This window comes from Microcebus murinus, chromosome 10 (genome assembly GCF_040939455.1).
Source record: "Microcebus murinus isolate Inina chromosome 10, M.murinus_Inina_mat1.0, whole genome shotgun sequence".
Taxonomy (NCBI): domain Eukaryota; kingdom Metazoa; phylum Chordata; class Mammalia; order Primates; family Cheirogaleidae; genus Microcebus; species Microcebus murinus.
This window is the reverse complement of record NC_134113.1, coordinates 29,707,874-29,731,637: the sequence shown is the minus strand read 5'-3', so window position 1 is coordinate 29,731,637 and position 23,764 is coordinate 29,707,874. Positions and strand designations below refer to the sequence as shown.

General features: G+C 43.4%; 2 protein-coding genes across 3 annotated transcripts; both read left to right on the top strand.

Annotated features, from left to right (window-relative positions):
- Positions 1-3: 3 nt before the first annotated feature.
- LOC105865377 (uncharacterized) lies at positions 4-21,985 on the top strand. 2 transcript variants are annotated; one of them, XM_012753884.3, is made up of 2 exons: positions 4-1,143; positions 20,564-21,985. In XM_012753884.3, exons 1-2 carry the CDS (start codon positions 624-626, stop codon positions 20,614-20,616), a joined length of 573 nt encoding a protein of 190 aa, XP_012609338.2. In that variant the 5' UTR covers positions 4-623; the 3' UTR covers positions 20,617-21,985. The 2 variants fall into 2 exon arrangements, with proteins under 2 accessions (XP_012609338.2, XP_012609337.2); XM_012753883.3 differs by lacking the exon at positions 20,564-21,985 and adding an exon at positions 1,832-12,219.
- LOC142873351 (small ribosomal subunit protein eS4, X isoform-like) lies at positions 13,590-14,476 on the top strand. Its single transcript, XM_076007120.1, has one exon. It carries the CDS (start codon positions 13,655-13,657, stop codon positions 14,459-14,461), a length of 807 nt encoding a protein of 268 aa, XP_075863235.1. The 5' UTR covers positions 13,590-13,654; the 3' UTR covers positions 14,462-14,476.
- Positions 21,986-23,764: the final 1,779 nt, after the last annotated feature.

Genomic DNA, 23,764 nt, shown 5'->3' with positions numbered 1-23,764 from the left:
ACTTCAGTTGTCTCATGTTTCCTTCTGTTGAGAGTTCACACTTTGCGTCGGAACTTTTGCGCACAAATGGTGCAATTAGCATGCACAAAAGCCCTTGTTCGCGACGCTTGTGCTCGCGAGCTAGCTTCTAGGAAAACTTGTGCTAACTTTTTTTTTTCTTTTCTTTTCATTCCCTTCAAACTCATTTGGACTCCAGTTCGTCTTAACCCCCCGCCCTCCTTTAGGCTGTGTGTGGCATTTGTTTGCCAGTTTAAAAAGCCCAGCTCTGTTTGCTCTGATGTTCTTTTAGCCGAGGCTGTGTTGGGGCTGGTGAACTAACTGGGCTTTAGTGACCGACGAGGTGTTAAATGCTAATCCAACATCTTTCGAAACAAACCAGGATTTGGTTGAAACATTTTAAAACAAACAAACAAATGTCTAGTTGTCCAGAAAACCAGAAGAAAGCTTTATTTTTTCCGATGGCGTTTTAATTTTTTTCCTTTTTTTAAAGTCTAGAGTGCAGAAACAAACTCTTTTGGCAGCCCAATACTTCTGTACTCCGCTCCAGCGGAGTGGGGCGTTAGGAGCCATTGTTCCGGGGATGTAAGTCGCCTCCCCACCGCGTGCTGGGGTCGCGCTCGTTAATGATTTCTGGGCATGGAGCTCGGCTTCCAACGGAGGAGCCAGTCTGGCGTGGCTGCCTGGGCGAGGTGTGCTGGGACGCGCCACACTCCTTGCTACCGCCAAGGCGTGCGGAAGCAGCACCCGCAAGGCCTGCAGGCTGCGGGGGCTCAGAGGCGGGCCCGGCGATTGGCCACGGTAGACAGGGAGGCCTGTCGGAGGGGGCGCCTCCTCACCCCCTCCCCCGCCCACGCAGCCGCCCCCTTCCCGGTGAGACGCCTGGCACTCCTGGGAGCACTGGCGGCGCCTGCGCGCTACGCTCCTGCCGCCGCCCCGCTGCCCCCTCCTCCCAGCTCGGCGAGCACCGGGCCTTGCGCGACCCCGTGGACGGGTGCGGGGCTGACGGCAGGACTTCGGACTCCATAGAAACCTGGGGCGGGTGGGGGACGAGCAGAAGTGCCTGCCGGGACGCCCTCCCCACCCCCGGCTCCTGTCTTGCAGGGAATCGTGGGGAACGTCTCTGCCGCCCTGCAGAGCCAGCAGGTAACTCGTGGAGGTGCCGGCCAGGCGGGCGAGCGGGGCGGGCGGGCGAGCGGGGCGAGCGGGGCGGGCGGACGGACTGGGAGCCGGATGGAGGCGTGGCCGGGCGGGGGCCGCGGCGGCCGGGAGGCGCATTCCCGGCTCGCAAAGCTCCATTGTTATATAAAAGTGCCGAGGCCGCCCCTCCCGAGAGGAAAACCACCTGTGTGCGGCCGGCGCGGCGCGGGAGGGCTGTGGCCGGAAGGCGCGGGCCCTAATCCGGCCTCCCCTCCCTAAGCCCCGGCGGAAAGAGGCAGCGCATTGTCCCGCCGCTGCCTGGGAGGCGGAAGCGGGGGCAGCGGCCCGGCGGGGAGCGGCTTTCGGAGCGGCCCTCCCTGCGCCGAGCACCCGCGGTGCGCGCTGCGAGGGCGCCTGAGGTCGCGGTGTCTCCCCTTGCCCGGCGCCCCGCACCCGCGGGCCAGCCCGCGGACGCCCCCGCTGCAATTTGCATTTTTAGTCATTCGCCTCTTCCCTGGTTTGGGAAATGTGGGCTAAAAAAGGCGGCGGTGAGGCCCAGGTTGCCAATTTTGGAGCTCTGCCGCAGGCAGGCCGCCCCTGGAGGAGCGTGTGCGACAAAGGTGGGGGTTGTCGCGCTTCTCTCTCCGCACCTTTTTTGGGCAGCCCTTGGAACAAAACTCGTATATTTCATTAGGTATCTTGCAGTGTCAGCTGGAGGAGGCCTGCGCTGGAGTTGACGCCCCCGATCCTGCCTCCATCTCATAGAATTTCTCACTCCAAGACGTTTCAGTCACAGGGACCTGGGGACGAGAAGGATAGAGGCAGGGTGTCCTGCAGCGGAACTGAGAAGAACAAATCTTTCAAGCCACGACCTCCAACGGAAGAGGGAGGGAGAAGAGTTGAGTTTCTACTTAACTGTTTTAAAAGTGCAGGTGCCTGGGTAGATGAGCGCAGACTTGGGAGAATAATCCCAACATGTCGCAAATCTGAAGATCGAAAACATTTAATTTTACTCATGTTTCTGAACCCTATGGCCAGAGGAATGTCAGCCCTTACTGACACATTTAAGAAAATGTCATTCTGACCCTTCGGTCCTAAGAAGTGTAGGATAAAGGAACTCGACTGGGGCGCCCTGTGTTTGGAATTATGTCCCCCACCTTTTCCTAGATGTTCGACCTTGGTTAAATCATCCAACTTCTTCCATGTTGTCAGAGTGCAGATAAAAATACCTGCTTCATAGGGTGGCTGTGCTATAAAATGGGCACAGTGACGTCCTGATGTGGTGGTGGTGGTGTGCTATTTGCTGTCGATGATGGTATTTTTTATTGTTCCGAATTGAGAACCTGCAAAATGGCCTCGGTTTTGGGAGACGATACTTTCCATCCCAGAGCCCCCCTTTGAGGCCTGCCTGGCTCACTCATCTGCAGCAAAGCCCTCTGGGGAACTTCCCTAACCAGTGTAATTCATTCCAGTTCAGCTGTCAAGCAAAGCAGATGTCCTATGCCAGGCTCAAAATCCTTTAGCACAGTTAACAGAAAGAATGGACCCAGCTGCGTTTCTGAATTCTCCCTACTGGTTGCCTTTTAAATCCTCTGTTCCCCAGCCACACCAAATGTACATGGTAGAAATATGTGTGTTAGGCATTTACTACATGATGGGCAGGGTCTTGTTCCTGTGTTTACATTCATAATATTGGTCAGTCTTAGACTGGCTTAAAGATTGCCACGTATGCAGATTACAGTATTGTGGACACCGTCCTCCATGTGCTGTTCCCTGCCAAAATGTGAAGGACTTCAAGGTCGGCATTTTGCATTTTGACTGCCAGGCTTCACATTTTCTGTTTCCCCCTCCCCACAGATGTCAAGGATTGGAAGTTGAACTTATGTCCCTGCACCTTTTACATACCACTGGTTTTCTTTGACTGCACACAGTTCTTCACTAGTCAACCAGTCACATATTGTTTCTTCCTTGGAGTATGGCCTAGATTCTAATCCTCACAACTACGGTTGCTCATCTAGTGCATCAGCACGGCACATGGCTTGGGTTCAGACCTCTGTCAGTCTTCTGATGGAAAGTCAGCCTCTCTGGGCCTCACCTCATTCATTATTCATTCATTCATTCATTCATTCACTCACTCATTCATTCTGGGTTCCATGAAAGTAGCAGTGAATAAAACAAGAGTAACCTGCCTTCCTGAAGTTTACATTGTAATGAGCACAGACAATAGACAAAATTAATTATACAATATATTAGAAAGTGGAAGTGGTATGAAGAAAAATAAAGCAAGAAAGGGAATTCGGAAGTGTGCGAAATTGGGAGTGTGTATACCTACCTCAAAAGACTGTGAGGAATAGAAACAACTGAGATGATACACAAAAAAATGTTGGGTGCAAAGTGGGTACTCAAAAATGATTTAAAAAACCAGTGTTTCATTCCTGCATAAAGCTGACTTGCTGCTGTTGGTGTTCCTGTCCTTCCTGCTAGGCTCCCAGGAAAAACTCACTCAGAAGATAAGGGTTCTAATAATACAATTGGAAAAACCACAGGCTTCTTTGATTTTGGAGGCCTGGGTTCCCTTATAAGGGTATCATTCATGTGTAGAAGGCTTTGTTTAAAGATTTGATAACACAGAGGTCATCTCTGACCTATTCTCATAAATGCAAAAGAAGCACTTTTTACAGATCCTGCTGTGTGTATGTGCTGATTGAATTCCTCCTGGTATTTCCCCCTGGAAATCTCCTTAAAAGTTGTAAGTCTTTTTGGTTATAAACTTTGTCTAGGCCATTGGAGAAGTAATCCAACTTTGTGGGAATTTTCCTGAGTTTGAGGGCACTTGTGATTTATGAGACCCAAATAGGTTAGTGTGACCTTTAATCTTCTTGGAATAATCTCTATGAATACAATGACATTTATTAACACATCATGTGAAAATAGTTAAACAGATTTTCAGTAAATAAAGAGAGGGTGTTTTGGAAGGTCTGACTTAACAAAATGTAGTCTTGTGGCATATGCAAAATTCACTTTTAGAGGTCCCAGGGAAGCACTTAAAGTGACAGTGGCTTTCAAAGCAGCTAAACCTCAGAATTGAATTTAACTGTATTTGAAGGATATACTTAAAATAGTCTGACTTAAAGGGTATATGAGGTGCACAAAAACTCACCCTGAAGTCTTCTGACGGGTGCTTCAGAAAGATACCATGAAGTTACATCTGAACAGCAGTAACTGAGGAACCTATACTATAAGGCCTAAGGGACTGACAGTAAGAAACACGGGTCATACACAGTGATAGGCTGTGCACAGAGATAGCCAAAGGAAATTTCAAATAACCCCCAATTAAAATGTCATGAGGGCAGCCCCTGGCAACTGCAGATCCTGGTTTGTAATCATACTGCTTCTCACATGGAAGCTCTATGCAGCTTGCCCCATAGTGAGGAGGAGTTGCAAGATCTTACTGAGTTAATGATTTCCTCAAACAATATGGGGGTGAGGGAAAGGCAGGTTAGGTTGGACTTAAGTGAAGAGGTAGCTGGACAGCAATACCAGAGTCAATTCCTCAGGGAAAGTTGATCTTTTCTGTAGAGGAGATGGCACTTTTACACCTTACCAAAATGGTATGACCTGAACAAAAATATGAGCTATTGTGAAATTGGACCTTAGCTAATTTGGCTAAGCTTTAAAAATTATGATCTCCATAAGTTTTCTTGCATTCTTAAGACCTGATGAAATGCATCTTAATTTACATTGGGGACCCCACAGGAACTTTATCTAGAATATTTTTTAAAGCTAAACGGTCTCTAGCAAGGAAATTCATTTAAAGATAATGTTAATTTATTCCTTCAGATGCTTTAATTCCATCCCTTCCATTGGGAGAACATTCATTGATTCTTCCCTCTTATTCTTTATTTTTACAAAGCAGGATATGTAAAAATATATATGTATATGTAAGAAATTGTCACGAAGTTGGCATTTCTACATTACTGCCAAACTCATTTACCTTTTTTTGGAAAAGAGATGACGGCACCTTGCTTCCCATTGTACTATTTCCGAAGAAAACCTAGCAGTGATCCTTAGTCGGAAAGTATGGCTTACACTGCCATCCAGAAAGGTGAGGAACTATATATATTCATCTTTCCAGAACCTTCCCCTATCATGTCATGAAGCACCACGTGTATGGTGTCCTGGCCATTAGCCAGGCTGCATCTACATATGGAATATTTGCCTTTTGCCTCCTTGTGTGAGCCATGTTTCCTCCAATGACTTTTCTCTCTGTCTTGTGTTCTTTTATTTACGCAGGTGTGAACAATACATATAGCTGTTATATAAGGGAACTCATTATTTTTCTAAGTAGATACTATTTCCTGCCACCCTATTTTTGCCTCAGAAAAAACACAGGCAGTAACTGTTTGTGTCCACAATATAGGAATGCTTAAGCTCAGTTTTTCAAACTCAAAAATTTAGAGATCCCCCAAGAATATATTGGCATAACCCCAGGGACCCTCCCAGACTCCAGTGTGTCCAGCACTGCTTAAGGCTATTTGCTGGGCTAGTTAACAAAAGTTACGTATGGATATATCATCAAAATAACAATGTGGCTATGATTTAAGCTACACCAAGCATTGTGTATGTTCAATCTAACTATCATGACAACCCTGTAAAGCAGGTATGCCATTACCATAATTTTATAGTGGGGAAGCTTGGGCTCAAATGTCAGGTAATTATGCTGGAATTCAAACTCACATCACAATCCCTTTGAAGCCTCTTTAGTACACACTGCTCCCTACTGATAAGGGTGTCCCTAAAGCATGACTTTGTGCAGTCTGGTATGAATTAATGCCTGTTACACAATGGCAGCTTCTACCACATAATTTTTAAATTGTATCTTGCTGGTCAAGACTAGGAGTTCTGAAGTCAGACCAACCAAGATCCTAATCTTGCCTCACCTACTTTCTACCTGTGTGACTGAGGGAATTCTTTTAATCTTCCTGTGCCTCCATTTCCTCATCTGTAAAATGGGAAATGCTGTATCACAGGGCTATTGTAATAAATAATGTATATTTGTAAAGGGGTAGAAACAGTCTTAAAACAGTAATAACTCATTGACTACTACCCGTTTTTATTGCTACACAGCTCTTAATAAATGTTTGTTGACATTGCTGAAAAGGGATCATATAACAAAAAAACACTACAGTGTCAATTTAGTTGTCAGGAAAAGAAAAACAATCCATACAAAACAAATTCTTTTTAAGTTTTGAAGAATGGAGTCAATTGCTTTACTACCCCCTTTTAGTTGCTGACATAAGCAGCCCAGCAATTGAGGTTTCTCAATATGCCAAGAGGCCTGAATAGATGGAGGACAATGGGAACACTAATAGCATGCAAGGGATCTCTGGTCACTCTCAGGCTCACTTCAGGAAGAAGCAGACACTTTCACCCCTCCATGGCTGCTGGCTCTCAGCTTTGCCTGTGGACGACTACTTGTTCTGCAAGAGGGGAATTGGAAATTTACTGGCCTGAGCCACCATCTCTCAGTGATCTGAGTTCACTGCAGCTGGAGGGAGCATATATTTATATTCTGAGTACTGCATATAAGAAGTCCCATCCTCTGGGAATTCCCTTCCTCCCTCTGACTTCATGCCCCGCAGGAGCTTTTCAGATGGAGGGAGAGGAGGAGGGTCGAAGCTGGGCATTAGAGCCACTCTCCTGTGACTGGGAGGAAGCTTCCATTCATGGATGGGTGAGAAGGCAGTGCTAGAAGCCACACTGTAGATGTACACCCAGCCGTGAGTAAACAGAAACCTGCTTAGTGCTGTTTCTGTAGTAAGTTTTGCACATATATGAGTCTAAGATTACTTTTTATTAAATTTCTGACAAGTATACATCCTTTGGTATAAGCCCATCAAGTTTTTCAGCACCCACCAGAAGTTTTAGATTCCTTACCCAAACCTCAAAAGTCTAAACACTTGTTAGGTCATACCCCTGCCTGACCAGTTTACCAAGGAAAAAGCCTTTTATGATGGGATTCCTCTGCTCTTTTGTTATATTGTCTGTGTGGTAATGTACTATTTTTTTTTTCTTAAACAACACACACCTATTATCTTATTGTGCTATAGGTCATAAGTCCAGTATGGGTCTCACTGGGCTAAGCTCAAGGTGTCAGCAGGGCTGCATTCTTCCTAGAAGCTGTAGGGGAAAATCTGTTTCCTGGATCATTCAGGTTTTTGGCTGAATTTAGTCCTATGGATGTAGGACTGTGGTCCCTGCTTCTTTGCTGGTATTCCCACCTGCTTGCTAGAGGCCATCTACATTCCTTGACTTGTGGCCCCTTTTCTCTGTCTTCAAAGCGAGCAACAGCTAGTCACGTGCTTCTCACACTTCAACTCGCTGCTGCTGCTTCTGCTTCTGCTATCACGTCTCTTTGACCCACTCTTCTGCCTTCCACTTCTACTTTTAAGGATTCATGTGGATCCATTGGGCCCACCCAGGTAATCCAGAATATTTTCCCCACCTCAAGTCCCCTTTGACATGTAAGGTAACATATTCATAGGTTCCAGGCATTAAGGTCTGCACACTTTTGGGAAATTGTCATTCATTCTGTCTACCATATAGTTGTCACGGGGAGGTAGGGGTTTTGTTGGAAAGGGTCAGGGTAAACTTCTTGGAGTGATGGAAATGTTTTCTATTTTTGCTCAGGGTGGTGGTTATACATGTGTATTATAGTTGTCAAATCTTTTTAATTATAGTTTTAACTTCTACATTATTGCATTTTCTTTTTTCAAGTGTTTTATATTTTGCTTGTAACAATTTATTTCAAAGCTACTTTGCACTGTACTAAGTGCTTTATATAACATCGTATGCATTTTTTTTTCTCTTTATAGTCTAGTGTTAATCACATAACAAGTTTGCTTTGATCAATTTGATGATGCAATGTAGTCAACTGGATTCTTTCAGGCACATGTTGTTCCACTTTATGGCTATTTTCCATATAGCCATAAGTTTCCCCATTTATTGGTCTATTGTAAAGATATTACAAAGGATACCGATGAAGAGATGCATAGGGCAAGGCATATGGGAAGGGACGTGGAGCTTCCATACCCTCCCTGGGTGTACTACACTCTAGGTTCAGCTATCTGGAAGCTCCAGTAATTTACTTTTAAATAATTCAGTATAACCTACTATAGTATTCTAAAGCTTTAGGCATGAATAATTAGCTGATATTCTTAAATATGATTCAACTTGATGACCTTTGGGGTTTTTAAAATAAATTTTATCATAAAGGATGTCAAAAAATTATGAAATGTCAAATTCTTTCTTTCTTTCTTTTTTTTTTTTGAGACAGAGTCTCACTTTGTTGCCCAGGCTATAGTGAGTGCTGTGGCATCAGCCTAGCTCACAGCAACCTCAAACTCCTGGGCTCAAGCAATCCTTCTGCCTCAGCCTCCCGAGTAGCTGGGACTACAGACATGCGCCACCATGCCCGGCTAATTTTTTCTATATATATTTTAGTTGGCCAATTAATTTCTTTATATTTATAGTAGAGACAGGATCTTGCTCTTGCTCAAGCTGGTTTTGAACTCCTGACCTCAAGCAATCCGCCCCCCTCGGCCTCCCAGAGTGCTAGGATTACAGGCATGAGTCATTGCACCGGCCTCAAATTATTTCAATTGCTGAAATTGGTATGTGTACGATAATATGTGATTCTTAAAAGAAGTGTGGGACCCAGGGACCTTGCCCGACCAAGATATAATAAGGTATGCAGCCCACTTGCATATGTAATGGTGTAGCCTCCAGTACTGGAGCCCAGGATCCTCCCCCAGATGAGAGGACAAGAACCGCTGGCTTTGATTTTGGAACATTGCTGCTGGTTAGCTTCAGAATGGCCCTTTCATGCAAGGGGCTTTTGATCAGAGTACTGAGGGCAGAGGGAAGGCTGCACACCGTTTGTGTGACTGTACCTACCTGCTAAAACACATTTTTTCCATCTAGTTACATTTGCTATGAGATTTTCTTTCACAGTGAGAGTGAGGTGAGGTGTAGTGTGGAGTGTTACCTAAATCTGGGGCCTCCAACCGCTAACTAGAGGGGATTTTGACCAAATGAATCTGACGTATACCCTATAGTCACATGGCTCAGAAGCAAAGCTTTAGAAAAATATACATGCCCGAGTTTCATCTCTAATAATTCTGATTTAATTGATCTAAGGCGGGTCTAAGGCATTGGCATTTTTCAAAAGCTCCCCAGAGAATTCCAATATGTGGCCTGGATTAAGAATCATTGGTTTAGAAGAATTCATAACACTCATCCCCCATCAATTCCTTGCCCAGGCAAAGGTTTCCAGTGAGTACACAAGAAAGTTTCCTAGACAATCTGGTGAACCTCAAAATTCAATGTCTAGAAAGACCTGGAGGTGCTTGCTCCCAGTCCACACCCTGGCCTCCCTTACAGGGTTTCTGATTCAGAAGGTCTATGGATGGGCCCAGGCAACTGTATTTTAGTCCAGCAGCCAGGAGTGACTTATATGGGTGGACCACATTTTGAGAGGCTCCCAGTGATATCCCAGACAGCCAGGTTCCCCACCTATCCACTCTAGTCAGCAAATGTTGACATATTTTTGAAGGTTAACTGGAAAGATGAATCAAATAGTAGCCTCTTCCTACAAGTGTCAGAACTTCATAACAGAAAAATGCAGTGTTAAACATAACTAATCTGCTTGCCTTTGTAAGCACAACTCCTACACTGGCGTACAGTCTGCATTCTTTGTAGAAGACCTGAACCCATAACTATGTCTGCCTGTGGTTTTGCCTGAAAGAAGGTATCTCTTGGTAATAATACCATATATTTATTGAGCACCAGTTGCATGTCTAGGACTGAAATGACTGCTGGAGCATGTGAAAATGAGTAAGATTTAGGCCCTGCTGTCATAAAGAATGAGTCTGACTGGGGAGGTTAGACACACGCCCAGGTAGCTAGAGTGTAATATAATAAGTGTGGCAATTGCAGTAGAAACAAATTGTGCTATGGGAACAAGAAGTGGAAATGGTTTGTCTACCTTGGGGTGGGAGGGAAGGTAGGGGTGGTGTCGGGAAGTGTCCCAGAGAAGGCAGTATCTGAGTTAGAGCCCCATGGATAAGCATATTTCTCCTCCCCCATCCCAGAGGGACAGGCGAAGAAAGGTGCTCTAGGCAAGAGGGACAGGCAGCATGAGCCTACGTGTGGAGGGATGGACAAGGATGACCACTGGAGCATAGGGTATGGAAGGCAAAGAACAGAGGAAAGGTCATTTAGAGCCAGATGGAAATGGGCTTTGGATGTCACACTAAGGAGTTTGGAATTTTCCTTTAGGTGAAGTCATCAAAGATATTCATACAGGGGTGTGATGTGATTTCAGAACATAATTCTGGTAACAAAGGAGCAAGTAGAGTGGAGGGGAGAGAGAAATTGGGGGCAGGAAAGCCAATTAGGAAGCAATTGTAATTGTCTGGGAAAATGATGTTCTGCCACCACAATCGTCCTCTTCCTCAAATAATGTACTAATCAACCTGCTTAGTTTTATTCCTCTTACTTCTGGGGCTAGAAAAAAAAAACCCCACTTAGTCCTTCTGTGACTCAGAATCCCTCCCTATATATAGACGATGACAAAATACTTATCTTACCTCACACGGGGAGGTACTAAGAGATGCAATGGTAGCCAGGAAAGAGGGGGAATTGCTGCTGTAAATGCCAGTGGCAATTCCTCTAGGTGGAGGCGAGGTGCCGGGCGAGGGGGAGATACTGCTTCCCCCGACATTTTATTATAAAAATTGAAACCTACAGACAAGTTGAAAGTTGAGTAAAAGCATCAGAAGTACTCTTTGAATGGAAGCTTATGCAGAAATTCCAGGAAGTGGCATTTCTAATACAAGGGCCCATGGTCTTTAGGATGAAAGTGCCATTTGCAACCTGCTTGGTTACAAACACTGTTCTATAAAGTGAGATTTTTGTAAAGTAAGGCCTGTTTTTCCATGTTGCTCCTATTCCTATTGCTAAAATGGGGATGGGGGTCCCCATATTAGAAAGAGTTACAGTCATTGAAGTGAAGAGTGGGGCACAATGCTTTCAGGTCGTGCTTTGCCCTTGGTGCTTGGAGTATGTCCTCCTAACAAGAGGCACTTGGCCGTACCTTTTCCATCTGCCACTCAGCCCTTTCCCACACTTGGTGCCCATTTCAGCACCCTGGACCACATTAGAATTATTTCCTCTTCTTGGGAAAGTACCATTGATATAATATCTATCACGAAGTGCACAACAGACTAAAATTGCTTCAAGTTTTGCCAAAAAGACTATGTCACCTTTTAAAAAAATTCATGCTCTATATATTTGCTGAGTTGGAACAAGAAATTCTGGGGGATGAGATAAATCACGTGGAAACACTGCCCTCGAGAAGCTACAGGTAGGAGTTATGAGGGTAGTGTTCAGTGCTCCATGAGAACAGTATCAGCTTTCAAGATCCAAAAGGATGGTCCTGTTCAATGACTAATGGAGTCCTTCCAACCCAGGACGGGATGATTTGAACTTACAATGAGGAACTCCAAAGTACTTTATTTTATATACAAAAATTAAGTGGTTATAGAGCAATACAACAAGGAGACATGTCAAGAATACACAGGAGAAGATAATATATACTCCTTTCTGAAGTACATTTATGTAAGGAATGAATGATTAGTTCTTTCAAATGGAAATATTTGCTCTAGTATGGTAAATTATTCTGATTCATTTGTTCACTCTTAACATGCATTTCTTGGAAAACTTACTGGTGAAATTTGTCACAAAGCAATTGAGAGATTACAGAGTACAGCAAAATAAGCCTTTTTAATCCTTACACAAATTGATTCTTATTTTAAGGACAGTTTAAATCTCTCATCAGAGTCTGCACTTGCATGCACTCTTCCGTTTCCTTGTTAGATTCCTTTACTGCAAAGAGCTCAGGGAAAACAACTGGAAACAAACATAACTGTGTTGACAAGAAAGAATGAGTTATAAAGGGAAAGCAATGAAGATTTATCCATTTATTAATAAAGAAATGTGGCTGCCGTTTGATAATTCTAATTTCTGAGTCAGTCCTTAAAGTTGACTTATTTGTGTCTGTTTTTGAAAAGTCTATGCTGCTGCCAGGTAACTAGGAACTACACAATATAGTTTACCCACAGATTAGATGAAAGCCCCTTTTCAAATGTCTGCATATATTATTCTCTTGTTTTCCTTATTTTAAAAAGTAAAGCATTATTGATTCATTTTTGGACGGGTTATACTAGTACATGGAATAAAATGTAAAAGGAAGGAAATGGCTTAGAATAAAAGTAAATGTCTCCTAAGCCACCTGGTTTCTTTCCCTCAAGCCACCCACTGTTAACTAGCTTCTCATGTATCTTCTCAGGGAGAGTCTGTGCCTGTATAAGCATGTATATTGATTATTATTGATGTTATTATGACACCGTTGTGGCAGACTAAACATGAAGGAGTGTAGTTTGATTTTTCACTTAACATATTTTGGAGATGGGTTCATGAGCAAAAAACACAGTTTCCTCATTTTTTTCGAATGACTACATAGTGTCCTATTGTATGGGCATAGCATAATTTATTACTCCTATCTTCTAACTGATAGATACTGAGGTTATTCATAATCTTTTGTGCTATTATAAGCAATGATTGCAATGAATATATTTTTATACATTCATCCACCTTATGTGTGAGTATATCTGTAGGATAAATTATTTATTATTATTATTATTTTTTTTTTTTTTTTTGGTGAGACAGGATCTAGCTCTTTTGCCCAAACTGGAGTGCAGTAGCCTGATCATAGCTCAACTGCAACCTCCAACTCCCAGACTCAAGCAATCCTCCTGGCTCAGCCTCCCAAGTAGCTAGGACTACAGGAGCCACCACACCTAGCTATTTTTTTTTTTAATTTTTTGTGGAGTCAGGGTCTCACTATGTTACCTAGGCTGGTCTCAAACTCCTGGCTTCAAGTGATCGTCCCACCTCAGCTTCCCAAAGTGCTGAGATGATAGGCGTGAACCACCACACCAGCCTATAGGATATAAGTGTTTGGTCAGTGTATGTGAGTTTGTAATTTTGATAGGTATCACCCAAATGCCCCCTTCAGAGATTGTACTAGTTTGCATTCCACCCAGTAATGTATTTCCCCACACCTTAGGTGGCACAGTGTGGTCTCAAGCAATATCTTTTGCCAATCTGATAGATGAGTACGGGTATGTCATGGTAACTTTAACTTGCATTTTTCTTATTAAGAGTCAAGTTGAGCATGTTTCCGTATGTTTAAAGGCTATTTGAATTTCTTTGCCTGTGAACTGTCTGTTCATATCCTTTACTCATTTGTTGAGTGGATGTTGATCCTATTTTATTTTTATAGCTTATTTTTCAACCATAATATTAAGTTCATTTTAGCCACTGAACTTATATACCACTAATCAGTCATTCATTGAAAAATAGAAAAACGCCTCTTTCCGTGCTTAGCGCAGCCATGGCCGGCGGTCCCAAGAAGCATCTGAAGCGTGTAGCAGCTCCAAAGCATTGGATGCTGGATAAGCTGACCGGTGTGTTTGCTCCTCGTCCATCCACTGGTCCCCACAAGCTGAGAGAGTGTCTCCCACTCATCATTTTCCTAAGAAACAGGCTTAAGTATGCCCTGACAGGAGATGAAGTGAAGAAGATCTGCATGCAGCGCTTCATTAAAATCGATGGCAAGGTCCGAACTGATATAACCTACCCTGCTGGATTTATGGATGTCATCAGCATTGACAAGACTGGAGAGAATTTCCGTCTGATTTATGACACCAAGGGTCACTTTGCTGTTCATCGTATCACACCTGAGGAGGCCAAGTACAAGTTGTGCAAAGTGAGAAAAATCTTTGTGGGCACAAAAGGAATCCCTCATCTGGTGACTCATGATGCTCGTACCATCTGCTATCCTGATCCACTCATCAAAGTGAATGACACCATTCAGATAGATTTGGAGACTGGCAAGATTACTGATTTCATCAAGTTTGACACTGGTAACCTGTGTATGGTGACTGGAGGCGCTAACCTGGGAAGAATTGGTGTGATCACCAACAGAGAAGGACATCCCGGGTCTTTTGATGTGGTTCACGTGAAAGATGCCAATGGCAACAGCTTTGCCACTCGCCTCTCCAACATTTTCGTTATTGGCAAAGGCAACAAACCATGGATTTCTCTTCCTCGAGGAAAAGGTATCCGCCTCACCATTGCTGAAGAGAGGGATAAGAGACTGGCAGCCAAACAGAGCAGTGGTGAAATGGTCTCCATGTAACATAATAACATGTTAAAAAGTTATTTGTACTTAAAGATATTACAGTGTGAAAAAAGAAAAATAGAAAAACTGTAGAGCTACAGTTCTAAAGCCACTTAGAAACATAACTCATTAATGCCTCACTTTTCCTTCTCAATTCATTTTAAATCTCACATTGTAATGAAAAAACTATCCTTACTCTTTAGGCTTGCCTAGGGTCAAAGAACCCATGGTTTTGTTTGTTTTATTTTAATTCCAGGAGACTTGTTTGTCTTAAACTCTGTTTTAGCCATAGATTATCTATGCAAACTTTCTGAGGAATTTTTTTTTTTTTTTTTTTGAGACAGATTTTCACTCTTGTTGCCCAGGCTAGAGTGCGGTGGCATCAGCCTAGCTCACAGCAACCTCAAACTCCTGGGCTCAAGTGATCCTCCTGCCTCAGCCTCCAGTAGCTGAGACTACAGACATGTGCCATCATGCCTGGATAATTTTTTCTATATATTTTTAGTTAGCCAATTAATTAATTTCTTTCTATTTTTAGTAGAAACAGTCTCGCTCTTGCTCAGGCTGGTCTTGAACTCCTGAGCTCAAACGATACACCCGCCTCGGCCGCCCAGAATGCTAGGATTACAGGCATGAGCCACCATGCCCGGCCTCTGAGGAATTTTAACTCAGTAAGATTACAGCCTTAACATACTCATGTGGCACCAAGGTCTCTGCCCGCTGCATGAGCAGAAGAGAGAGATACTGCTAAATATCTGAAAGCCTTTCTCCTCACTCCCGACCCCTCCATGCTAAGATACGATCTCACCCATGAAAGAAAGAAGTGGAAAAGTCCCCTTGCTTCTTTCTCAGTCCAGAGATGGACGTGTCTGTTTATAATCCCCAAATATCACATTGCTCTTGGCAGCTGATATCATTCAGCTGCTGATTGAAAGATACATATTTCACACAAAATAGAAATCAAAGGGATTTTGAATATTAACTCCAACGGGCTTTATCTCAGGTACATATCCTAAATGCACTGAAAATAAAATGGATGGTAAGGACACAAAGAAGACAGGATAGCAACAAAGATGATAAGATAAATATCAGGAAGTAAGTCCATAAATACCTACAGGTCGGATGTATATAGGAAAAGCTACTATATCAATCTAGACCTAAGCAGCCAATCCAAGAAAATACCTACTAGCATCTAGTCATATTGTGTGAGATTAAACTCGCAGAAAAGTTAGATGAGATTTAAGGAACATATTTTAAACCCAGAGACAACTGGAGCAACTCTCGTTAAACTTAATGGGAATTCTAGAACTCCACTCATCCTTCTTATTAAGATGAAAATAGACTGTAGGCAGGCCAAATTGAAGATATAACATGGGATTTTTTTTTAAAAAAATCATTGTCTTATCCAAATTCCCTAGAAAATAAAACTAAGGCAAAGATTACTACTTGCTAAGGCTATGTTGGGAAGTGTAATTCCAAGGCTATAAAAGTGGAAAAAAAGGTGGGGCAGGAAAGGAAGGAATACAAATACTAGGTGGTGTGTCCAGGAACCGGCTCTAACTTCACAAGGACACACAGCCAGTTTCTGGGTCCGGAATGTCACACTGAAACAGCCTATCAGGTGGGGAGGGCTGTGGGAAGGAGCAATGAAGGAAGAAAGAGGGATTTATCTTCCTGGGCTTTAGTCCCTTGATTGAAAATTTAACTCGCCTGCACTTCTCGGTTGTTTCTCGGCCCCTTGTTGGATTAACAAGGACAGTATGTCGCATGCAGTCCAACTGTCAGGTCCCAATGATGTCTGTCTTTCCTCTCCAGAGGGGAGAGGCCACACTAGAATGCACCAGAGGCCTCTAAGTCTCCTTTGAGCTCTTCAGCTTGCTAGCCTTAGGGTGTTGGATGTGGCAGAAACCGAAGTGAAATTGTAAGGAATTTTTGTCTTCACCTACCTCATTCCAAAGACCACATAAAGTACTTTACGTATATTATCCTCTTTAGTCCTCACTCCACCCTGTGATGTAGGTGTCCTTATCTCCTGACCTACACAAGGCACCTGAGATCCCCAGAGGTTTAGCAACTGCCTAATGTCCCAGAAGCTGGCAGCAGAGGCAGGATTTGAACTGAGGACCCTTTGGCTCAAGTCTGATGCAGTTCAACAAATACCTACCAAGCACCTGCTCATGGATATAAGCATGCCTGTCCCACACACCATATTACCACCAGTACCCCTTTGGTGTTGGGGACATGGCCATAATTACCTTCGCCATTGGGTAAGCCAAATCCCACTCTCACTAACCTGCCTGGAAGAGGTGGCAGAAGAGCAGCCATAGGGTTTAAGGTATATGAGTCTCATCAGGTGAGAGCAGTGTCCTGGAGCCACTGAGGTTCCCTTGCAGTGAGCAAGATGTGATCTTCCAAAGCCCCACCCCCTTCCTCAGGAGACTGAGACAGCAGGGCGCAGGGTGTCCATTCAAGAAGAGGCTGAGGCTTGGGGGTTGGATGGAGCTGGGAAATCTTGAGATATAAAGAAATTGATCTGTACAGTGACTTAAAGTTATAGAGAATATTTTTAAAGGTTTTTTTTAGGATCCAAGAATTAGTGCTTCTGTGAAGATTAATATGAATGGCTTTTTCAGATAAAAGAGTCAGCAAATCATAACAGGCAATATTATTACCTATTCCACCATACTGGGGTAGAAATTCTATCATTAACAAGATTTATGATTGCTGAAATATTTTTTAGGATTATTCAGATTGATTTCTGGACTGAGTTTACTCATGCTTAATCATGTAATGTTCATTATTATTAAAGTTGATTTTTCAAGGCACATTTGTAAAAAATGCTCTTAACCACAATGCTTTGTTTCCAAGTGATACATAATAATTGGTGCTAAGACACGTATCCCAACTTTCAGATGCATATTTTACCGAAATGCTTATTGCACTAAGGAAAAAATGACAAGCTCTTATCTTTCTGCACATTTGTATTCTGTGGTCTGGGTCTCCGGAAGGGAGGGCAGATGGTAGTGATGAAAGTAGGGGGAAAAAAAGCAATGAAAGAGAGTCTGTGGCTAAAACAAGCTGTATACATCTAAAAATAAAATAATAACAAATATTTATCCTAGCATATACATCCAGATGACATTTGGAAATTTGCATAGAAGTAACAGAAGGGCTAAATGAAGCCTTCCGAGAAAGTCCCAGTCTTTTGAACTTCATGTACTCTTGAATTCTAGAAACTTATTTCAGTTATTCAAGTGAAATAAAAGCAATTCATTTTCATCTCCATATGTACACAGGGTAACTTTGGGGAGCTACCCATGAGCACTTGTCTAGCAACTATAGTATCTTTATGTCCTTTCCACACCCCCACCACAAAAAAAAAACCCCAGCAAGAACAATTGGTGTTTTCCTGCTTAACCCACATTTTTATCTGAATGTACATTCTCCCTCCTCTGGCTTTCCACTGGGCATTTGCTTGTCCCTTGTGAGGTCAGGGAGTTTGAACTGTGGTACATGAAGAACATTCACCTACTTGCTTCATATCCTGCAGGAGAAAGAAGGCAGCTCGAGAAATTCTGTTGCCACTAATAGATACTTTAGACAGTCTAATGTCAAAACTTCAAGGAGAGAATAAATAGTCCAACATGGGCTCGAGCCCGGAATTTGGTTGTCTAAGATGAATCCAAGCGGATGTGGATTTACGTGTTAGTACCTGCAAGCGGGTGCAGCCCCCACCCTGGAATGAATGTACACTTCCAAAGAAAGAGTCGTTTCCAGAGGGTGATGGAAGAAACAACAGAGACAGCTATGTGCCCACACACTCAGCCATCTGCCGTTCCAACCACACATCTCTCCCCCTATTTCCTGCAAATGATTCATCTATTCTTTTTCTCCTTCTTCAAAGATAACTGTGTAGGCATTTAAGGAGGGGAGAGTCATTAAGAAAAGTGGAATCTGGAGTTATTAGGATGAGGTAGAGCAGATTAAACAGTCTGGAATTTCACAAAGCAAACAGTGTGGGGTATGGTCTCTGGGCCCATGTCTATCCCACGGGTGCATTTCAACAGATTATCATCCATCCTGAGCAAGGCAGTAAAGATGGCTGTATGTAAACCCTCAGCACGTGAGTTGCTAAAGAGCAAAAGAGGGCACAGCAGAAGTCAGGAGGAGTACTCTGGATTTTCCAGCTAAAGCTTTTGTTCATCTTACCCACTGTCATAGATGGCTTCTGTCTCTAAGTGATGCCAAAGATACCAATGACTGGGATCTGTGTGACTTTTTCCAATAAGCAGACCAAAAAGCTGCCACTAAAATCATGCTTTTTAAGGAGACCCTGAACAATAGCCAGAGAAGGTAATTATGGCCATGATCCCAACACTAGGGGGTACTGGTGGTAATATGGTGTGTGGGACAGGCATGCGTATATCCATGAGCAGGTGCTTGGTAGGTATTTGTTGAACTGCATCAGACTTGAGCCAAAGGGTCCTCAGTTCAAATCCTGCCTCTGGCGCTAGCCTCTGGGACATTAGGCAGTTGCTAAACCTCTGGGGATCTCAGGTGCCTTGTGTAGGTCAGGAGATAAGGACACCTACATCACAGGGTGGAGTGAGGACTAAAGAGGATAATGTATGTAAAGTACTTTACGTGGTCTTTGGAATGAGGTAGGTAGGCAAATACCAGGTGAAGGCAAAAATTCCTTGTAATTTCACTTTGGTTTCTGCCACATCCCACACCCTAAGGCTAGCAAGCTGAAGAGCTCAAAGGAGACTTAGAGGCCTCTGGTGCATTCTAGTGTGGCCTCTCCCCTCTGGAGAGGAAAGACAGACATCATTGGGACCTGACAGTTAGATTGCATGCGACGTACTGTCCTTGTTAATCCAACCCACGAAGAGAAGGAGGGAAACGGAGACACAGCTGAGCCTGATAACAGCCTCACACCACCCCTACCAGCAGCCAGTTTCCTTGTGGCAAGTGAAGCACCCAGAAATCAAGGGATCCTGTTGCTGAGTAAAATGAACATCCCAGATCAGACCGAGTTGTTAAAGATCCTAGTGTGATGCCTCTCTTTTCTCATCTGTTAAATGGGTGTTAGAATAGCACTTACACCTTGAGTTCTTGGGAAGATGAAAGATGATCTACATCAAGTACTGAGCACGGGGCCCAGGACAATCAGTAATACATGCTGGCTACTGTTATTTTGTATTCCATGTCAATATGGTATTGATTAACCTGTTTATTAATTGATGGATTTGCATTTAATAAACGAATTTTCAATAATTTGATTGCTTTTCATTTAATGAAGATTTATTTCCTCAGTCACTTCATTGATTTATTTATCATTGAGCATTCTGTGCTGGCACCAGGCTGGGCTCAAGAGATGCTGAGACTCCCTGGGCAAGAAGGTTGAAGACTAGGCAGGCAGAGACATGTGAACTAAACCAGGATGAGGTGAAGTAAGTGTCATCATAAAGATGTATATAAGCACCCATGGAACCCAGAGGAACCAGATAGGGCTTCTGAGAAAAGATGCTTTTGAACTAGATCTTGAAGGATGAGCAGCCTGAGGAGTTTGGACTTGGGAATTCCAGGGAACAAAAACAGCTTGCAAGAAGGGATGAAGTTGTGAAAAAACAGGGCTGGGAATCCAGAAGGACTTTGGTATGGGTGGTGTTGGGCCATTCTGCCCGATGCCTTCCATGAATTCAGGCTTGACCCTGCCCCGGGGCCATGGAGACTCACCTGCAGCTCAGCCCTACCCCAGGTGCTGGGCCCGAGTCTGCTCTTAGAGGGAATGTAACTTAGTGTCAGGTCAGCCAGGCTCCAGGTCCTGCTCTGAGCTCCTGCTCCATTTCCAGCTGCGAAGTTTCTAAGTTTCTGCTTGATTCTTGCCGCAAGCTCTACCTTGTATTCCAGTTCTAATAGCTGGGTTTCTGCCTTGTTTCTTCCTGTACATTCTGTCTCTAAGTCTCTCTAAGAGTGAAATTCTGCCTTTTCTTATCAGTCCTCCCCAGGGGTTGAGTTCCTCTCAGAACCCTACCCTTGCTCCTGGGGCCCCGCTCCAGGCTGCTTGGTCCAGTCATGGTTATCACTGACCGGATTCCTCCTCTTTGCCCTCTGCAGGTGGAACACAGACAGATAACAACCATCTGCTGGACTCCCCTGCTACTGCCTAGACAAAAATTCCCATCTAGGATCTGTTTCAACTGCCTGGAGAAACGGCCTTCCCGAGTCTGGTTTGGCTAACTACTGATTGAATTCCTGAACTCCATTCTGAATACTGGTAATGAAAAGTGTACTACCTTGGTACTGAAAGCACCAAACATATGCTTTCTGGGATACAGTTATACCATATGCTTTGATAAATTTCCCCCAAGCATTTGGACTTAATAGAAGACATTCAATAAAAGCTATTGGAGTTTTTGCAACCAACGAGCCTTTCTGTGCTGATTAGCATTTTATGGCATGTATAATTTCCCTTAACATTGCTCAGGGGATTAGGGCACCAGTCATATGCCACCAGCCACAAGTTTTAAAAAACAAACTTGGGAATTAAGTCAGAAGAGAAAATGAGGACCATTTGGAAATTTGAGAACCCACACGTTCTCTATGTCATTTTTGTTTTTTCATTCAGGAAGAATTTCAAAGTTTCAACCTGTTTCAGTGCTTGCCCATCTGGTTGCTTTATTAATGAAAACAGCAGCATCTTCTAATGCTCTTGTGTGAGGCAACAGTACTTGCCCAAAAAATAACAGAAGGAACTTTGAGATTTGATATACCAAATTTTGTCTCTCTCTTTTTTTTTCTTTGAAAAAATAAATCCTAATTGGAGAGCATTTTAGAGAGAGTGTGTGCATAGAAATATTCAGTGAGTCATGCCTGGCGTTGTAGGTCTATTCTGGTGCGTGGGGTTCCCAGAACAATTACATAAGTGTTAGCACAGCCAGGAACTTTTGACATTTGTGGCAGCTCAATGGAGTTCCTTTCCTCATTGAAAATATCCTAATTGTTGTTTCCTTAAATTTAAAATGTATAAAACTGGTGAAGCAGCAGAAATTGATTTTGAAGCATATCTATCAAGTGTGCTTTGTTGGCAAAGAAAGTGAGACAATTTTATTGAAATGAATACAGGTGATCAAGCGGTAACAAGTATAGTGATCTAATTATCCACCAAAATTTGTCTGAGAGCGTAAATTGTTGATGAGGTATTTCTGTTCCTTATCCTTGCTTTAAAGATTTCATTTACAACTTGAGCATCCATAGCATATTGTTTACTTGGACAACCTTATGTACGGGAGTTATTCAGTAACATGACTTTGAAAAATGCCAAGATTCCAGAAGCTACTAGAACATATCAATACCTTGCTTTAATCTTGCAAAAAAGTCACCCAGGAAATAATACTATATTCTAGTACCACTAGTATGTGCTGTTTTTTCTTTTTTTAAGATACAGGGTATCTTACAGGGTTTCAGGGTATCTCCTAATATGAGAAGCTAGAGAAAGACCCAACCAGAGCGATTGTCAGTGCATCTTTTGTATCTCAAAACTGAGCTCTGCAAATTCAGGTTTAGGGGCTTTCTAGGGAGGGTGGAGTCATCGGTTCTTGTGGATACTTGTTCAGTATCTTGCACAACTTTGCTACTGGCTTATTTTCCTGCAGATAAGAGATTACAGTTATGGGTGTTACTGTATTTATTGGTTCAAAAGGCATGGTGCAAAGGACAGGCAGGCAGAGCGGGACCTGACTCATAGAGGTTGCTATCTGTTCCTGCCCTATGTGCTCCTTTTGAGGGGAGAGCACAGTCCACCAAGTCTAGCTCTGCTTACCCAAGTGTTGTTGAATTCTTTCCACATGACCACAAGTATTTGAACACCTTTCCTCTGTAGCAGAGCTGATAGCACAGAGCACCCGAGAATCCCAATAGAGAAGGTGTGGTGAGGCTGTGTGAACTGCGTGGGCTGTGGTCACGTAGGTGATCGTGTAAATGAGATCACACACTTAGTAAGTATCCCTGTGACACATAGTCATCATTAGAGTGTGCTTGTTGATGTTGGAGTACGGCATGCCATCCAAGACTATTTCCAAGAATCTACTTGAACATGTACCCCTGGGCCCTACAATGTAAGATGAAAAGAGGAATTTGGTGTCCCTGCCAAGTTTCCTAGATAATGGAGATTATTTTTTAAGAGGAAGTGACACGTACATCTCAGGGCTAGGAGGGTGGAGATGGAAGAAGGCAACCTTAGCAAGTAAGAAAATGCTGCTAAAACCAAGGCTACATCAGAACATACCTTCCAGCTAGACCAACAGAAAGGAGGTGAGGGGAGCTGCTCTATTTTTGTTTCATTGACAGAGTGCTCATCTTACTCTTCTGTATTCCTAGCAATAGTCACTAAGTCCAGCTAGCACTGTCCCTTCTGATTCTGGAATCTGTCCTCCTTTCACCATCTCTCAGCCATGGAGTTCAGTCTCTTACCATCACTCACTTGGATTACTGCAATGGCCCCTAACTGGTCTCTCTGCTTTCAGGCTTGTCCCCAACAACCCATATCTCACCAAAGGGATCTTTCTTGTCTTTACATTGTTTAACAACGGGAATTTACTGGAAGGATTTCTATCAGCTGTCAGGGTGGGCCAGAAGACTCGGAAATTGACAGAAACTGGAAAGGTATGGAGGGAATAGGTCTAGGAGCCATTCAACAGTGTTGTCAGTGTCCTGCCCCAGGAGGAATGATCTCCCATCATTTTCCCACATTTCTACCCCCTTTCTTCACTCTAGAGACTGAACATTGTTCCAGCTCGGGTCAGGTGGCTGTTTGTTGGTGAGTAAAGGGAGCCTAAATTTAACAGTCTCAGCAGACTTCCCAGTGAGAGAGAGGTAGTCCTTGAAAAGGAAATCTAGGTGGGGTGGATTCTGGGCTATCAAAAATCAGCATGTCCCCACAATATGTTGGTTATATAAGGGGCATCTAAGTGCAGTAGACAATACATTTTATCAGATTTACTCCAGTAGCTTATTAATTTGTCTCTCTTCTCCAATAGACACTGGAGTCCTTGAGGAAAGAAACATTCATCTTTGTAAACCTGGTCTCTCACAGACACTCATAGACACATACAATATGTATTCATTGTATGAAAGAATGAATCCATGTTCCTTTAAGTGAAAGTCCTATTTTGGCTGGTCTATAAGCTTTCAGATCCTTCTTCCTGATCTAGAACCACTCAACACTGAACTCAGCAGTACTCAGTTCACCCACCTTCTGGGTGCTCCTGAAGGGACAGAGAGAGAGCCAAAGGACTGTATATCAAACCCAAGACCTCC